Source organism: Saccopteryx bilineata, chromosome 5, assembly GCF_036850765.1.
Source record: "Saccopteryx bilineata isolate mSacBil1 chromosome 5, mSacBil1_pri_phased_curated, whole genome shotgun sequence".
Lineage (NCBI taxonomy): Eukaryota > Metazoa > Chordata > Mammalia > Chiroptera > Emballonuridae > Saccopteryx > Saccopteryx bilineata.
Genome location: NC_089494.1, coordinates 18,182,245 through 18,199,936, shown reverse-complemented (window position 1 = coordinate 18,199,936; position 17,692 = coordinate 18,182,245). Strand labels below are relative to the sequence as shown.

The 17,692-nt window shown below is 48.1% G+C and overlaps 1 protein-coding gene across 3 annotated transcripts in view; it reads left to right on the top strand.

Annotated features, from left to right (window-relative positions):
- Positions 1–17,692, top strand: part of TTLL4 (tubulin tyrosine ligase like 4) — a 44,657-nt gene that overhangs the window by 21,124 nt on the left and 5,841 nt on the right. For all 3 annotated transcript variants that reach the window (XM_066279418.1, XM_066279419.1, XM_066279420.1), the window contains 13 exons: positions 1,792–3,385; positions 4,263–4,372; positions 5,147–5,210; positions 10,914–11,035; positions 11,478–11,588; positions 11,935–12,011; positions 12,900–13,091; positions 13,191–13,273; positions 13,497–13,625; positions 15,487–15,609; positions 15,903–16,001; positions 16,301–16,435; positions 16,867–17,019. In XM_066279418.1, coding sequence (XP_066135515.1) covers positions 1,890–3,385; positions 4,263–4,372; positions 5,147–5,210; positions 10,914–11,035; positions 11,478–11,588; positions 11,935–12,011; positions 12,900–13,091; positions 13,191–13,273; positions 13,497–13,625; positions 15,487–15,609; positions 15,903–16,001; positions 16,301–16,435; positions 16,867–17,019 — 2,894 coding nt within the window. In that variant the 5' untranslated portion in view covers positions 1,792–1,889. The remainder of the gene's footprint in view (positions 1–1,791; positions 3,386–4,262; positions 4,373–5,146; positions 5,211–10,913; positions 11,036–11,477; positions 11,589–11,934; positions 12,012–12,899; positions 13,092–13,190; positions 13,274–13,496; positions 13,626–15,486; positions 15,610–15,902; positions 16,002–16,300; positions 16,436–16,866; positions 17,020–17,692) is intronic.

Genomic DNA, 17,692 nt, shown 5'->3' with positions numbered 1-17,692 from the left:
GAAGTAAGTGACCGTTCTGAATAGACTGTTTGGGAGCCAGAACTACAGGCTGGCTCGGAGATTCCACATTAGAAGAAGCACCGAATGAGGAAACGTATGTGACAGGCTCTCCATCCCTCGGATCCGCCCAAATGGAAGCCTGGGATTGGTACTAAAGAAAGCTTGTCCTCTTCTTCTTGCCTCTATATTCTACTCTGAACACCCTGACCCACTGTGGCTGCTGAAAATAAGCCATTTTAAGTAGAAATAATGTTAGTATCTATTTCCATTTTGTTTCTTCTATTTTCCACCAACATATGGGATGGAATTTAAGTCTATATAGTTGATAAGACTCTTGAAGACATGGATTACTGCCTCAGCTCCAGAATGAACATCAGAGGCCAGCAGGGGAATCCTCTGCTTATACCTGAACTTGTCACCCATGAAAAACAGACTACACCAGGACCTGCTCCGAGTTGGCCAAGGAGCAGTCAATGTAAAATATGTTTCTTTTTCATTTTTCCGAAGCTGGAAACGGGGAGGCAGACAGACTCCTGCATGCGCCCGACCGGGATCTACCCGGCATGCCCACCAGGGGGCGATGTTCTGCCCCTCTGGGGCGTCGCTCTGTTGCATCCAGAGCCATTCTAGCGCCTGAGGCAGAGGCCACAGAGCCATCCTCAGCGCCTGGGCCATCTTTGCTCCAATGGAGCCTCGGCTGCGGGAGGGGAAGAGAGAGACAGAGAGGAAGGAGAGGGGGAGGGGTGGAAAAGCAGATGGGCGCTTCTCCTGTGTGCCCTGGCTGGGAATCGAACCTGGGACTCCTGCACGCCAGGCCGACGCTCTACCACTGAGCCAACTAGCCAGGGCTAAAATATGTTTCTTAAATGACCTTTCAGAATAGGTTGATGAGGAGGAAAATACTGGCTGATTTCTCCGCCACTGTAGACTAACCTTATTCCTATCCACACCGGTGTTAGGTGAGGGAAAGAAGCCACTCATGTAAAGTTGTGAATGGTGAGACAGAAATATATTTTTTTAAGATTTTATTTATTGATTCTTTTGGGGTGGGATGGGGGATGAGAAGTAGTTGCTTCACTCTAGCTGTTCATTGGTTGCTTGTCTTATGTGCCTTGAACCAGGCAAGCCCAGGGTTTCGAACTGGTGAACTCAGTATTTCAGGTCGTTGCTCTATCCACTGCATCACTCACAATGGCAAACCTGAAAGTCCCCGTTCTTGGAACGGGGGACCTGTGACCAGGTGTGAACTCAAGAAGGCAGCCTGACCAGGCGGTGGTGCAGTGGATAGAGCGTTGGACTGGGATGCGGAGGACCCAGATTCGAGACCCCAAGGTCGCCAGTTTGAGCGTGGGCTCATCTGGCTTGAGCAAAAAAAAGCTCGCCAGCTTGGACCCAAGGTCACTGGCTCGAACAAGGGGTTACTCGGTCTGCTGAAGGCCCGCGGTCAAGGCACATATGAGAAAGCAATCAATGAACAACTAAGGTGTCGCAACGAAAAACTGATGATTGATGCTTCTCATCTCGCCGTTCCTGTTTGTCTGTCCCTGTCTATCCCTCTCTCTGACTCTATCTCTGTCCCTGTTAAAAAAAAAAAAAAAAAAAAAAAAAAAAAAAGAAGGCAGCGGGAAGACCACTGCAAACACCCGAGGAATCTTACGTTCTCTCAAATGACACCCAACACTGGTTACCCAAGAAATACCGAAGTGGGACTCTTGTTTACCCAGGGCCACTGTAGCCTTGTCTTTGTCCTCCTGGGACTGTAACATACCTAGTTGTTTCTCTCCCCTGCAGGCTGACAGACTTCGAGCATGCAGCGGTTGCTGCTGGAGACGTGTGGCACCTCACCTGCGCCCGGCCCGGGGGCTGTGTGGCCGTGATGTGGTCCCCTCATGGCCTCCACAGGGACAGAGCACCGCAGAGTTGGTCTCCAGCAGGGAAACAGCTTTAGGCAGAGTGGTCCCTCGGGCACAGTGCCTTCCCCTCCACCTAAGAACCCCTCTGAGGGCAAAGTCTGGGCCCAGGATCATCAGCAGGTGAAGCCAGTCTGGAAGCTGGAGAAGAGGCACGTGGAGACTCTGTCAGCAGGGTTGGGCCCACGCCTCCTGGGCGTCCCCCAGCTGCCGACATATTTCTTTTGCCCCCTCACTGCTCATAGCTCCGGGCCCACAGCTGCCCTTGCAGGCCACAGCAGCTCCTGTTACCCACCTTCTTTCCCGGGCGTGTTCAAAACTACCCTGCTGTACCGCCGCTCCAACTATAGGCACAAAACAGACCAGCATCTGGAATCTGTCTGCTTGCATTCAAGCCCATCAGAAAAAAGACCTTTTGGTCTTCCTCAGAAGCGCCTCCCTGTCACACTCACTGCCAGTAAGGCCAGTTCTCTCACAGTCTCTCCCATGGCCCAGCCCGTGGCATCCTCCTCCACAGATCCATACTGCTCGCTGAGGGCAGCTGGGGAGAATCTGTCAGGGAAGAGGCTGGCCTCTGCCATCTCAGGGAAGATCCCGTCTCCACTCTCCTCTCCCTCCTCCTCCTCCTACAAGCCCATGCTAAATAACAATTCCTTCATGCGGCCAAACAGTGCTCAAGTGCCTTTATCACAGGCCACAGAGGGCCTGAAGCCAGTATTCACACCCAAGATCCACTTTGTCCCCTGGCATCACTCAGGGGGCACTGGAGACTGTGCACTCCAGCCTGTTGAACACAAGGTACCCAAGAGCAATGGCATTGTCCTACATGGTGCCCTTGCCCATAGCAGCCTGTCTACCTGTAGCTCCTTAGACACTTCCACCACCAGTGTTGCCTCCCCCCAGTACAAGCAGAGTGACTTAGCCATGAAGATAAAGCCACCTCCCTGTGGCCTGGATGGCGACTCCGTTTCCCAGGCTCTGACAAAGGAGGTTCAGTTCACTGAGGCCGTGAGGAAGCTGACCGCAAGAGGCTTTGAGAAGCCGGGGCCAGGCTACCAGTTTGAACAGTCTTGTTTCATGAACCGCAGCTTGCAGTGGGATCTCCTCAGCAGGAGTGGGCGGTGGAAGCCTATGGCAGGCCAGCAGCTCCCTCAGGAGGGCGCTGCAGTGGGCGCTAGGACCCTCCCTGGAGCCTCGGACACACTGGGTTTGGACAGTACAGTTTTCTGTACCAAACGCATTAGCATTCACCTCCTTGCCTCACACACCAGTGGGCTCGGCCACAGCCCGGCCTGTGGGTCTGCTGTTGACTTGCCACCACTTGGAGAAGAAAAATCTCCAGTTCTGCCTTCTCCCCCTCAGCCCTTGGGCTTAGCCGATGTGGCCACCCGTCTCTCTTCCGTCCATCTGGGCCAGCTTGAGAAGGAGGGGCATAAAGAAGCCAGCGAGGTGGACTCACCTGCTAAGGATATTGGGTGAGTTGGAGAACGTTTTTGATTCAGAGCAGTAGAATGTATATACCAAAACTTGCTGACACTGACTCTGTGTCTCTGAAGGTTGATTTTATTTTTTTCAGCTGCCCTAGAATTACGGTTTTCACTTTAGGGCAGAGTCAGCAAACTATAGTTTACAGGCCGAATCCCACGCACTGCCTGCTTTTGTCCAGTTTTATCGCAGTGCAGCCTTGCTCCTTCCTTTGCTGCTGTCTGTGCTGTCTTCCTGTGGCAGTGGTGGGTTGAGTAGTTGGGGCAGACTGAATGGCCTACAGAACAGAAAATACTTGCCGTCTGGGCCCTTAGAGGAAGAGTGTGCTGACCCCTGCTTTAGTTTATAATCAGGGAGAAATAAAAACTCCGAACATCGTGAGTTGAGGCCTGTGACTTTTCTATTTAATTCCAAACCAAATCAGGTTCTCAGTCATTCTTGGTATGACAGTTGTTTTTGAGATAGGACGTATATGTGCTTGGTTTCTTCTCTTGGCTCCTTGTTACTAACTTGGTTCACCAAGGCCTTTCTTGTTCTGAGCTCCCAGAGAGTGGTGTAGGGACTTTGAAGTCAATAATCAGACATTCATTGATGCTATTTTCAATGCAGAATTTTAGACTTATATGCTCTGAAGGATTCCAGAGAAGATGGAAGACATAGTGCCTCTCTGCAAAATAGGGGATGTAGGGATGAGGAAATATGGCTAGACCTAAGTTCTGAGGGCACGGAAAATACATTATGAGATTCGGGCAAGCGACAGCGACTGGTGACTGGGGAAGAGATGAACATTGGGAGATGATGAAGGAATGCGAATCTAACTGTAACCTCTGTTATAGAATTGGCTGGGGGCATGATTCTTTCTTACAGATCAGCTACTGACCTCCAGCTAGATCAGGCTGAGGCTGAAGATCTAGAAGAAGAGCTGGTAGATGGTTTGGAAGACTGCTGCAGCCATGATGAGAATGAAGACGAGGAGGGTGAGTAGGAGGCCGTCTCATCTCCAACTGGAAATTGATTGCCACCTGCTAGGGAAGGAGGCTAACCATTGTGAGCCAGGTCCTTGAGTCACTGTATCACCAACATTATTCATTCACCTTGGGGGGGGGTGTCGAAGGGTAGTTAGCGGGTAGTGACTTTTTTTTTTTTTTTTTTGTATTTCTCTGAAGCTGGAAATGGGGAGAGACGGTCAGACAGACTCCCGCATGCGCCCGACCGGGATCCACCCGGCACGCCCACCAGGGGCGACGCTCTGCCCACCAGGGGGCGATGTTTGCCCCTCCGGGGCATTGCTCTGCTGCGACCAGAGCCACTCTAGCGCCTGGGGCAGAGGCCAAGGAGCCATCCCCAGCACCCGGGCCATCCTTGCTCCAATGGAGCCTTGGCTGCGGGAGGGGAAGAGAGAGACAGAGAGGAAGGATGGGGTGGGGGTGGAGAAGCAAATGGGCACTTCTCCCATGTGCCCTGGCCGGGAATCGAACCCGGGTCCCCCGCACGCCAGGCTGACGCTCTACCGCTGAGCCAACCAGCCAGGGCCGGGTAGTGACTTTTGAAGGACTTTGTTCTCTAGTCATCCTGTCCCACCCCTCTTGCCTTCTCCCTGCGGCTGTTGAGCTCAAGGAAGGCAGTAACAGGGTAGTGATTGTGGCTCAGGAAGAAGGCTGAGCCAGGGTGTCCAAGGAAGGGCTGCCTAGGCTCGTGAGTTTGTGCAGTAGCCTCTCCCATTCAGAACTTCTCTGCTTCCCCCTCCCCAGGAGACTCGGAGTGCTCCTCATTCAGTGCTGTGTCTTCCAGTGAGTCGGTAGCAGTGATCTCTCGGTGAGTGCTGGTTGTGTAGATCATTGGTAGATGCTCATTTTCTAAGATTATAAAGAGATTAATCACCTAAGTCTTCACTCTTTTTTTTTTTTGTATTTTTCTGAAGTTGGAAACGGGTAGGCAGTCAGACAGACTCCCGCATCGCCCGACTGGGATCCACCTGGCATGCCCACCAGGGGGCGATGCTCTGCCCATCTGGGGCATCACTCTGTTGCAACCAGAGCCATTCTAGCGTCTGAGGCAGAGGCCACGGAGCCATCCTCAGCACCAGGGCCAACTTTGCTCCAATGGAGCCTTGGCTGCGGGAGGGGAAGAGAGAGACAGAGAGGAAGGAGAGGAAGAGGGGTGGAGAAGCAGATGGGCGCTTTTTCTGTGTGCCCTGGCTGGGAATTGAACCCGGGACTCCTGCACACCAGGCCGATGCTCTACCACTGAGCCAACTGTCCAGGGCCGACCTTCACTCATTTTTACCACATTTTTACATTTGGGACTTTAGTATTTAAACAAGTAGTGATGGAAGGGACCAGAAACATATCTTGTCAATTAGATTTTTTTTAAAAGAACCATATTTCTGAGGCTATAATTTAGTCTTTAGGCTCCAGGAAATTGTTTAAGTGAAAAGCAAAAAATTTCAAGAAGTGGTTAGAAAATTAATAATAGTTAACAAAGAGATAAATTATTAAATTATTAGGCCACCCACTTGAGGGTAATTGCCACCTTGCATTATAAGCATGTCACACTGTCAGAAACAGTTCTGAGATATACCATTAATTAGAGATTTTTGAAATGCTCTTTTGCTGACCTGTGGTGGCACAGTGGATAGAGTGTCAACCTGGAACACTGAGGTCGCTGGTTTGAATCCCTGGGCTTGCCTGGTCAAGGCACATACAGGAAGCAACTACTACGAGTTGATGCTTCCCACTTTTCACCTGTTTCTCTCTCTCTTTCTCAAAATCAATAAATAAAATCTTTAAAAAAATGCTCTTTTGCTGCCTTCTGAGGTTAATTTTATATTGGGAAATAAGATTGGCATTATCCTTTGTAATAAGAATTTGAATTAAAAGTTTATAGCTTTAATCTAGATTATTTTATTGACTGCCTTTGGGGGAGTCTGAGTGACATCAACCTATCTCTAGCTAGGGCCCCAAAAAGTTGATCTCCTGCTGTAGGCCCTTCACTTGTGAAACAGGTAGAGCTGTAGGGTGTTGCATAGCGGAGATATGGAGAGTTGGGGGAGAGAAGGAATGCAGGACTGCGAGGAAATTACTATAAATGAGGACATGTCATTGTGCTAGAGACTTTTGGAACTTGCTAAAGGATCATATACACTACCTTTTGGGTAGAAAGTCAACATTCTTCAGCATCATCTTGTTCTTCCCACCACTTCCAACCTTTTCAATAAGAGGCTTTGCTATCAATTGTATTGTTTTATTAAATATTGAAAAGACCCCCCCTAAAGTGCTAAAGATTAAAGTTTTTCTTTTTAAAAATAATCTACTGAAACAAAAATAATCTACTGAAATGTAAAAGAAACTAGATAGATGGAGAGATAGATGGATGGATGGATGGATGGATGGTTAATTGGTGAGTTTTGTTTTTCTATTTTAATTAAAAATTTCTGTTCTAATTTTAATAAAATTCAGTCCTGTGTGTGCAGGCTTGCCTAATAATATGTGGAGCACTAGACTCAGGCTGCTTTTCTTTGTGTCACGTGTGCCTCAGATGAAGCTAAGAGGAAGAGGAGCTTTTCATGCCTAGGTTAGCATGGACAGAGCAAGCTGCCTCTCTGTGACTGTGATGGTGGCAGGAGCTGTACCAGTTCTAGACCCCAGACCAGCAGGGTGGAGAGCTTTTGGAAAGTGGAGAGACAGAATTGGGACTTCCTGTGAAGGTTAATAGAAATCCTGTCATAGTACCCTGAGTCTGGTGCATAAATTCTGTTACTTTAAGCCTAACCCCTTCTCCTTTAAGGAAAGCAAAGCTGCTTCTGGTTGTATATATTGGATGTTCACTAAGCACCGGCGCTCTCCCTAGAGAAAGATATTTAACTTGTAAGTGACTTGGAGTTCCACCTTTTTCAACCTTAAGGGTGATTTGGGTCTTAACATTCACTAAAGGAGTTTGTTCATTTGTTTATATATTAACTTCTACAAAATACACAGACCTTCTTATTTATTTGAGGCTTAAAATGTTATTTTCAAGCTTTTCTGAGGCTTTTTAAGCGTGTGGAGGTTGAGGAATTCCAACCATTTTAAGGATTACTAAAATCAGAAATTGGATTGCTAAAATCTTATTTTTCTCAATTATGAATGATTTATATATTTATTTTAGGAAATTTGGCAATGAAAGATCGGTGAAAACATTGCTCCTTTTTCTTTTTTCTTTTTTTTTTTTTTTTTACAGAGGCAGAGATAGACAGGGACAGACAGACAGGAACAGAGAGAGATGAGAAGCATCAATCATCAGTTTCTCGTTGCGCATTGCGACTTCTTAGTTGTTCATTGATTGCTTTCTCACATGTGCCTTGACCGTGGGCCTTCAGCAGACCGAGTAACCCCTTGCTGGAGCCAGCGACCTTGGGTCCAAGCTGGTGAGCTCTTTGCTCAAGCCAGATGAGCCCGCGCGCGACCTCGGAGTCTCGAACCTGGGTACTTCCGCATCCCAGTCCTACGCTCTATCCACTGCGCCACCGCCTGGTCAGGCATGCTCCTTTTTCTCTACTGAGTAATATTTTATTGCATTTTCAGTTCCATATTCATTTTGTAAGAATCGTGTAATTTTAGAGATGGAGGTCATCATGTCCAGACTCTTTTTTCAGATGTAATAATTGAGGACCAGAGAAGTTAAGTAGCTCTTATAAGGTCATGGTTTTCAGCATTGCTAGACAAGAGGCCAAGCCTCTTCAGGATAAGTCCAGTTCTCTTGAGAGGCAGCTAATAAAGATTTTCTGTCTTTTATTTTTTTTAAATGCTTATTTTATTGATTATAGAGAGAGAAGAAGAAGAGAGAGAGAGAGAGAGAGACAGGAACATTGATCTGCTCCTGTATGTGCCTTAACTGGCAACCTCTGAGCTTCCAGGTGATGCTCTAAAGAACTGAGCTATCTGGCCATGGCTGTCTTTTTATTATTAAACTTTTTTTTAAACTTTTGATTTTGAGACAATTGTAGATTCACATGCAGTTTTAAGAAATAATGCATAGAGATTCTCAGAATTCTTTACTCAGTTTCCCCCTATGGTAACATCTTGCAAAACTCTGGTATATTATAGTACAACCAAGATCCTAACTTTAGTCGAGGTACATTTCCATCACTGCAAGAATCCCTGCTGATTCCCTCCCCTTTTAACCCTTGCCAGCCACTGATTTGTTCTATCATTTTGTCATTTCAGTGATGTTTTACAAATGGAATGACAGCCATATGTAACCTTTTGGGATTGGAATTTTTAATCAGCAAAATTCTCTGCAGGTTCACCCAGGTTGTTGCACATACCGATAGTTCATTTCTTTTTATTGCTGACTAGTAATCCACAGTATGGATGTACCAGTTTGTTTAATTATTAGCCTATTGAAGGATATTTGGATTGTTTCCAGTTTGGGGCTATTACAAATAAACCACCATGTACATATTTTTGCATGAACATAAGTCTTCATCTCTCTGAGATAAATGCCCAGGAGTGCCATTGTTGGGTTGTCTGGTAATTGCCTGTTTAGTTTTCTAAGAAACTGCTAAAACTTTTCCAGAGTGTATGTACTGTCTTACATTCCTATCTTGTCTTTGCTTTTCTATAAATTTTATTTTTCAGTTGCATTTGACATACAATATTATCAGAGTTTTCAATTCTTTGTTTTTAAATTAACTCATTCTTCATGATTTTCAACAGTCTTAAATTCTAATACTTAGTAAATGAAAAGCCTTTGAACTAAAATATTTTGGAAATTAGGAATAGAATTGAATTAATTGGAATTATTTAATTGGGAATTAGTATTTAACTTGGCCCACTAAAATTCATTAATAATCTCTAAGGTTTAAAAGACTAATGTTTTATATACAGTGCCTGTTTCTGTTGTGCTACAAAATAATAGGTAGATTGGCTTTTTATAAATTAAAAGTTAATATTGTGTAGTAATATTTATAGATGATACAAGCTCAGTAGAGAGAATAATATTCTTCTCTCCATTTTCAGTGCCATTTAAAGAAATGATCTGGGTCTCTCAGCTTGTACCTGATAGATAGTTGAGATATTCACTGTTCTGAGACTTCTTGAGGTAGCCTTGGCCGAGCCAGTGTTGAAACAACCTCAGGGACCCCACGGCCCATTGCCCCAGATTCCCAGACCTGGATTACCATACTGTTACATAAAAACCTGGTTTCAAATTATTTCCCAAATGGAGACAAGCGTTAATCAACCAGGTTTATCTTCAGAGAAACCTAAATATAAAATGAATTAGAACCTGACCTAACGGTGGCTCAGTTGATAAAGCATAGGCCTAGGACACAGAGGACCCAGGTTCAAAACCCTGAGGTTGCCAGCTTGAGTGCGGGCTCATCTGGCTTGAGCGCTGGGCTCACCAGCTTAAGCATGGGGTCACAGGCTTGAGCATGGGATCATAGACATGACCCCATGGTCGCTGGCTTGAGCCCAAGGTTGCTGGCTTGAAGCCCAAGGTCACTCGCTTGAGCAAGGGGTCACCTGTTCTGCTGTAGCCCCCAGTCAAGGCACATGTGAGAGAGCAATCAGTGAACAACTAAGGTGCCACAATGAAGATTTTTTTTTTTTTTTTTTAATACCAGGGACAGAGATAGAGTCAGAGAGAGGGATAGATACGGACAGGCAGATAGGAACCGAGAGAGATGAGAAGCTTCAGTCGTCAGTTTTTTGTTTTGACGTCTTAATTGTTCATTGATTGCTTTCTCATATGTGCCTTTACCGCGGGCCTTCAGCAGACCGAGTAACCCCTTGCTTGAGCCAGCAACCTTGGGTCCAAGCTGGTGAGCTTTTGCTCAAGCCAGATGAGCCCACGCTCAAGCTGGCGACCTCGGGGTCTGGAACCTGGGTCCTCCACATCCCAGTCCGACGCTCTATCCACTGCGCCACCGCCTGGTTAGGCACCACAATGGAGAATTGATGCTTCTCATCTCTCTTCCCTTCCTGTCCTGTCCCTCTCTCTGTCTCTCTTGCAAAAAAAAAAAAAAAAAAAAAAAGAGAGAGAGAAGTATCACTATTTCTCACTATTTCTTTCTATTGCTTTTTCTCTTTTTCTTTTTAAAAATCTCTGTACCTCATCTTAGGTCTTTTCTGCTTCCCCCCCCCCCCTTTAATTCTTTTTTTTCTCCATTATTTATTTTTCTTTGTCTTAGTGTACCATATTCCTCTACTGATATCCACCCAAGCTTGTTACCTGCTTCCAGAACCACTGTTTTCCGGGATTTTCCCAGCCTGTGGCTTGTCACAGGAAACTTTGGAGCTGTATCACAGAATGAAGTACAGTATTGGACACCTTATCTTTAAATGATATTTAATGGTGTGGCTGTGTATAGGTTAACCCTAGCACCTTAGTGATTAATATTTGCTCAATAATTATTGACCACTTGTCTTTGTAGAAGTACAAGTTAAAAGACAGCACCTCCAAAAACATGTAAAAATAACAGTACTTCAGGGCTGTGGCTTTCCCTTTGTTTCACAGGTCTGTTTCTTTTCTTAGGGGATGCTTGGAGGGTCTGAAGAAACCTGTTTCCAATGAGAGAGTTGTTCGACCAGCCCTCATCTACAGTCTCTTTCCCAATGTGCCTCCTACCATTTATTTTGGCACTCAGGGTGAGAAAGGTAAACCTGGCCAAGTGGATCAGCCCAGAAGAGCCCCCAGGAGAAGAAAGCGAGTGGAGTTGGGAGGAGGTAGCAAAGGAATGGGTGGGTGGAGCTTTTCAGAATGGCTGTGAGGCGCAGTTCCCCACCTGGTCCACCAGTCTGGTAGGGAAACCTTTTTCTTGTTCCTCCTTGAGCTGATCCTTGTCAGCCCAATAATCTCGTGCGTATTTCTTGCCCTCTAACCTGTTTCTTTCCCCTTCCAACCCCCCTCCTTCCTGTGTCTCTATTCCCTGTGCAGTAGCCTTTCTTCCCCAAAGTGTTGCACTCCTTTAAAACTCTGACTGGGAACAATACTTCATGACTTGCCTACCTAGGGAAGGTTGAGCACTAGTGCCATCTTTTTTTATCTTCTAACCATGACTCTCCTGCTCTTCTCCACCCTCACCCCACTCTCCCCCAGTGGAGAAGCTTCCCTGGGAGCAGAGGAAGCTACTCCGGTGGAAGATGAGCACAGTGACCCCCAACATTGTCAAGCAGACCATTGGACGGTCCCACTTCAAAGTTAGCAAGAGTGAGTCACTTGCCTTACTTTGAGCCTGTCCTTAGCCCCAGCAGACCGGCTTTTAGCAGGAAAAGAGCCCTAGGTACCTCCTGCTTGTGGGGATCTTGTCTCGAACTTGCCAGCCTCTGTGGGAGGACAAAGCCCTGAACTCCCTCAGGCTGGAACGTGTTCCTCAGGATGGGAAGACAAAGGGCCATTGTTTTATCCCTGACTACAGGGCCTCATGTAGGACAGCGCCATGGTAACTCTTAGAAAATAGGGTCTGGGAGCTCTGCCCAGGCCCAGTGCTATTTCTGGGGCCACTGGGCTTCCCCTCCGTGTCCCAGGGGCTGACGCCCTGATGTGCCTTCTATAGGAAATGATGACTGGCTGGGCTGCTGGGGTCACCACATGAAGTCTCCTAGTTTCCGATCTATTCAGGAGCACCAGAAGGTAAGGGCACTTTCTGAAGCGCTCTTCTTCGGGGGTTTGGACTAGGCAGGAGGAGACTGGTCCTGGGGGGCGAGGGCGGTGACAGAGAAGTCAGGAAGATTGTGGAGAAGTGGAGAGGGTACAGGAGAGGGTACAGTGTGAGACCCTAGCTGGTCATGTACATTTCGCAGTTTAGCTGCAGTGATTTGGGCAGTCACCGCCTCTCAAAGACACTTTCTTCTCTAGTGTGTCTTGAGATGTAGTGTTTTTAGTTTAGTATATTCCCCTGTAACCACTGTGGTTTGCCTCCCTTTCTCCAAGCTGAATATGGGTAGAGTGCTCTGGTCTCACAATGGAACAAATGAGTCCCTTACCCTCAGCTTTACTGAAGGCCAGGTGCTTTTCTATAGGCTGTTGTGGAAAAAAACAATAGTTTTTTCTTTGCACTAAGGTGAATATCTTGTCTCCCTTAATCACTGTCATATGTTGTGAACTATCAGTTCCTAGAAGGCTTAAAATTTTGTTGTTTTGTCTTTTAATCATTATAATTTTTTCCCCATTGATTTGGTTGGGGAGAGAGGGGAAGGGAGGGAGAAGGGGAGAGGGGAAGAGAGGGAGAGAGAGAAGCATCAACCTGTTGTTCCACTTAGTGGTGTACTCGTTGGTTGCTTCTCATACGTACCCTGACTGGGATGGAACCTGCCACCTCTGCACTGGGACAGTGCTCTTTCCACTGAGCCACCTGGCCAGGGCCTTACTCACCCTTTGGTGAGTGCTCAGCAGCTGAACACTTGAGGACAGGAGACAGTGATAAGATGGACAAGACCTTAGAAAGTTGCTGAGGAAGGTGGAACAGGATGGATGGTCTTACCTGGGCCTCTCCCTGCTCTCACTCTGTCCCTGCTCCAGCTGAACCACTTCCCAGGTTCATTCCAAATCGGGCGAAAGGACCGGCTGTGGCGGAACCTGTCCCGCATGCAGAGCCGCTTTGGCAAGAAGGAGTTCAGCTTCTTCCCCCAGTCCTTCATCCTGCCCCAGGATGCCAAGCTCCTGCGCAAAGCCTGGGAGAGCAACAGCCGCCAAAAGTGGATTGTTAAACCGGTGAGTGGGTCACAGGGGGTAGTAGGCCATGGTCTGAAAATGGGAATGCTGGTGTATTGGCCTTGAACGATCTCATCTCCCTCTGCACTTGACTTCCAGCCAGCATCAGCTCGAGGCATTGGCATCCAGGTCATTCACAAGTGGAGCCAGCTCCCCAAGCGAAGGCCCCTTCTGGTACAGAGGTGAGTCTGCCTCCAGCTCAGATCCGCTCGCTTCCTGTTTTCTCAATTCCTCAGCCTGGGGATTCCCTTATTTCTGTGTTCTAATGTCCTTTGTCCTCCCAGCCAAAGACCATCCTCGCCAACTGTGTTAAGTTGGGAACTGTTGGCTGGCTTTTGCCAGGGCTCTACTCACTGGGTCCCATGCCCTGTGTCACGTGTCTGACACTGGCCTTTCCCTACGTAGGTATCTACACAAACCCTACCTCATCAGTGGCAGCAAGTTTGATCTGCGAATCTATGTTTATGTCACGTCTTATGATCCTCTGCGGATTTATCTCTTTTCGGATGGACTCGTCCGCTTTGCCAGTTGCAAGTATGTGGTAGTGGTGAGGTGTCCCTCTGACAGCTTTGGGGGTTTGCCTTCCTAAGAGGAAGGGAAACCCAACAGAAAAATAACAAATGTTTTGGTAGTTTTCATTAACGAAGGAGGAGGTGGAGTATGTTGGGGATAACCTAGTCTTCCTCCGCCAGTGTGTTTCCTGTGACACAGAACACTTTGCTCCTGATACTCCTGGCTGCCACATATCTGGGAGTTTTCTCCTACACCAGGCACATCTCTGCAGTACCAGCTGGGTGTCCCACAGTGTAACTCATTCTGACACTCGTCTCCCTGGAGAGCGCATCCGATCCCACAGGTTACAGGCTCAGCCTCACAAGGCTCCCCACTGCCCGCTTCAGGTGCTGATCACAAGTCCGCATGGCCACATGTGCTTCTGACCCTCAGCTGTAAACCAGAGGTTCCCATGACCCCTCCTAGGGTTCTGATAATTTGGTAGAGTGGCTCACAAAACTCAGGAAGCAGTTTACTTATGTTTACTGGTTTATTATAAAATATATGATAAAGGACACAGATGAACGTCCAGACGGAAGAGATGTATAGAGCCAGGTCCGTGGAAAGGGGGGAGGAGCTGTCGTGGGTCCTCGGGGTGCACCATCCTCCCAGCACCTCCACGTGTTCACCTACCCGGAAGCTCTCCGATCTCCATACTTTTGGGATTTTATGGAGGATATATCATGTAGGCATGATGGACCATTACCTCCTCAAGAGAATGGGGCCCTGCTGAAAATGTCAAGATTTAATCATCACTTGGTCTTTCTGGTGACCAGCCCTTATCTTGGAATCCACCCAAAAATCTTCTCATTAGAATAAAACTCGTTCTTATTGCTTAGGACAGTGGTCGACAAATTCATTAGTCAACAGAGCCAAATATCAACAGTACAACAATTGAAATTTCTTTTGAAAGCCAAATTTTTTAAACTCAAACTCAAATACATTCCTTATTGAGGTAGCGCCCACACATGGTGTTTTGTGAAGAGCTGCACTCAAGGGGCCAAAGAGCCGCAGTTTGCCCACCAGGGGCCTAGGACATTACCACAGTTTCAGGAGGAACCTGGGCCAAGGGCCAAATATTAAAACAAAAGATGCTCTTAGTGGTTTTTTGGGGTTTTTTTTTTTGCATTTTTCCAAATCTGGAAACAGGGAGGCAGTTAGACAGACTCCCGCATGCGCCCGACCGGGATCCACCCTGCATGCCCACCAGGGGGCGATGTTCTGCCCCTCTGGGGCGTCGCTCTGTTGCATCCAGAGCCACTCTAGTGCCTGAGGCAGAGGCCACAGAGCCATCCCCAGCGCCCGGGCCATCTTTGCTCCAATGGAGCCTTGGCTGCGGGAGGGGAAGAGAGAGACAGAGAGGAAGGAGAAGGGGAGGGGTGGAGAAGCAGATGGGCGCTTCTTCTGTGTGCCCTGGCCAAGAATCGAACCCGGGACTCCTGCACGCCAGGCCAATGCTCTACCACTGAGCCAACCGGCCAGGGCGCTCTAAGTGTTTTTATCACCTAGGATTTTATAAGAGTTTTAGGAACTCTGTATCAGCAGTTGGGAACAAAACCCGATTTCTTATTATAAATCACAGTATCACATGAGGAATGGGAAATAAGGAGGTTCTGTTCTTCACTGACTCCGGGGAGGGTGTTCCTGCAGGACTGAGGTGGGATGAAGGAGAGAGTTCAGTTATGGTGTTCTAGAAACCTTCCCAGCAGATTTACCTCTGAGGCTCTTGGGCGTCTGAGAAAGTCTGTCCTTTTGTCCTTGACCTCCTCAGGGTCGGGGGAATGTTTGAACCGTCGTCTGCTCTCACCTCTTATCTCACCTCTGCCTTTCTCCTCACTTCCAGGTATTCCCCTTCCATGAAGAGCCTTGGCAACAAGTTCATGCACCTGACCAACTATAGTGTCAATAAAAAGAATGCTGAGTACCAGGCCAATGCAGATGAAACGGCCTGCCAGGGTCACAAATGGTACCTAGGCAGGGTCCCCCCCAGTTGGAGACCCAGAGGAGCACAGGGTTCTGGGGTTTGGGGAGGTTCAGGGAGATGGTGAATGGAAGATTAATGAGACCCAAAGATTATATACACTTGGCAATTCAGAATTGATCTATTTGCATCCAAGCTCATCTCTGTCTTAATTCAAAACATCGAAAGAAGAGATATGAAGAAATTACCTTTGTGCTTCTTATTCCTTTTTCTTTCTCTTCATCACTCAATTCATAGACTACAACCCCCAATACTCCCATCCCTCCCCCACATTGCAGGGCACTGAAAGCTTTATGGAACTATCTGAGCCAGAAGGGAGTCAATAGTGATGCCATCTGGGAGAAGATCAAGGATGTTGTTGTCAAAACCATCATCTCGTGAGTCACACTGCCACCCTGGTTGTGGGGCCGCCACTGCACCCCCTCTTTTGTCATGGGGTCCACACTGCTGTGCTCCAGGCTGAGCGTGCTGTGTTTCAGTTTCTGAGAGCAGGGAGTAGGAAGGAGTGGGTAGAGGGAAATTGTGCTGTTCTACTGAAATTCATCCCCGGAATCTGGCCGCAGATCAGAGGCGTCTCTTGAGAGCTGCTTTTTCTGGGCTGTTTCTGATCTCCCATCTCTGGGCTACCCCACTGGCAGGCAGCCCTGGGTAAGGCCTTCTTCTGCCCTTTGACCAGGTCAGAGCCCTATGTGACCAGCCTGCTGAAGCTGTACGTGCGGCGGCCCTACAGCTGCCACGAGCTCTTTGGCTTCGACATCATGCTGGATGAGAACCTTAAGCCCTGGGTCCTGGAAGTCAACATTTCCCCGAGGTAGGTGGTGGGCTCAGGGCCCTCACAGGAGACTCTCTATCCTCATGATCCTAGTTTCACTTCAGTCTTGCTGACTTTGGGAAGACCTTCCTTTCATTAGCGTTTGTGTTTTCGGCATCTGTTTATTTGCTCATTTACTCATTGTTTGCCATTATCTCAGTGTTCTTTGAGGATAGAGAGAGGTTGTTAAAAATTGTTCTTTTGATCTTGCGCCCACCACTTGCTTTCCCCTGGCAAATAAAGGTTATGGGTAAGAACCACCCTGAGTATGATTATTGATGTGGGGTAAGAAGACCCCCGTGATGGTGCTGATGGGTTGAAAGTCAGAGCCTTTGTCCTAGGGAAGCCGGGGAGTGACTGGGACACACTGGCTGGGACGTGCTCAGAAACACATGCGTTTGTTTTTACCACTCTGTGTCCTTTCCTCAAAGCCTCCACTCCAACTCTCCACTGGACATCAGCATCAAAGGCCAGATGATCCGGGACCTTCTGAACCTGGCAGGCTTTGTGCTGCCCAACACAGAGGACGTTTCCAGCTCCAGCAGTGCCACCAGCTCCAGCAGCACCGCCAGTGCCACCGCCAGGTCAGCTCCTTGATTCTCTGGGGCTCGGCTGGCAGCTCAGACAGCCCCATTGGGAACCTGAGAAGGAGGGATGTCGGGCACATCGCCTGCTTGGGCTCCTCCGTGGCGTGGTCTGCCCCTGCAGCTGCCCACACCCCTCTGCCACGTCTGTGCCCCTTACAGCACATTTGGTTGTACCGTACCGGTTCCCTGCTCACAAATCTCCATAGGGCCTGGGGACTCAGCTTCAACCCCTTGAGTGGATATTCAGGGCACCCTCCCTGTACTCCTCCTTGGTTTCTGTGCTCTGACAAGCCGATCGCTCGAAGAACCTCAGGGGTGGAAGGATCCCAACAGACCAGTTAACTAAGCCCCCTCTCTGAAACAGCTGTTAACCTCTCACTGTTTCCCCATCCTGTCTCCTCCTTTGCTCATTGGCTTTCTTCCTCTTGAAACTCCCCCAGCCAGCCCCCCTGTTTTGACGTCCCCCATCCATCCACCTAAGCCTGACTGAAGACAGCACCTTCCCGAAGCCTGCTCGGTGCGGGCTCTCTCCTCCACACCCCCACACCACTTGGAACCACTCTTGATGGAAGGGAGCCAGTGTCTAGCCAGTATCTGCTATGTGTAAGGAAAAACCTGTAACTTAGCCCCACAGTAGCCCCACGAAGCTGGTACTGGTGTGCTCAGCTTA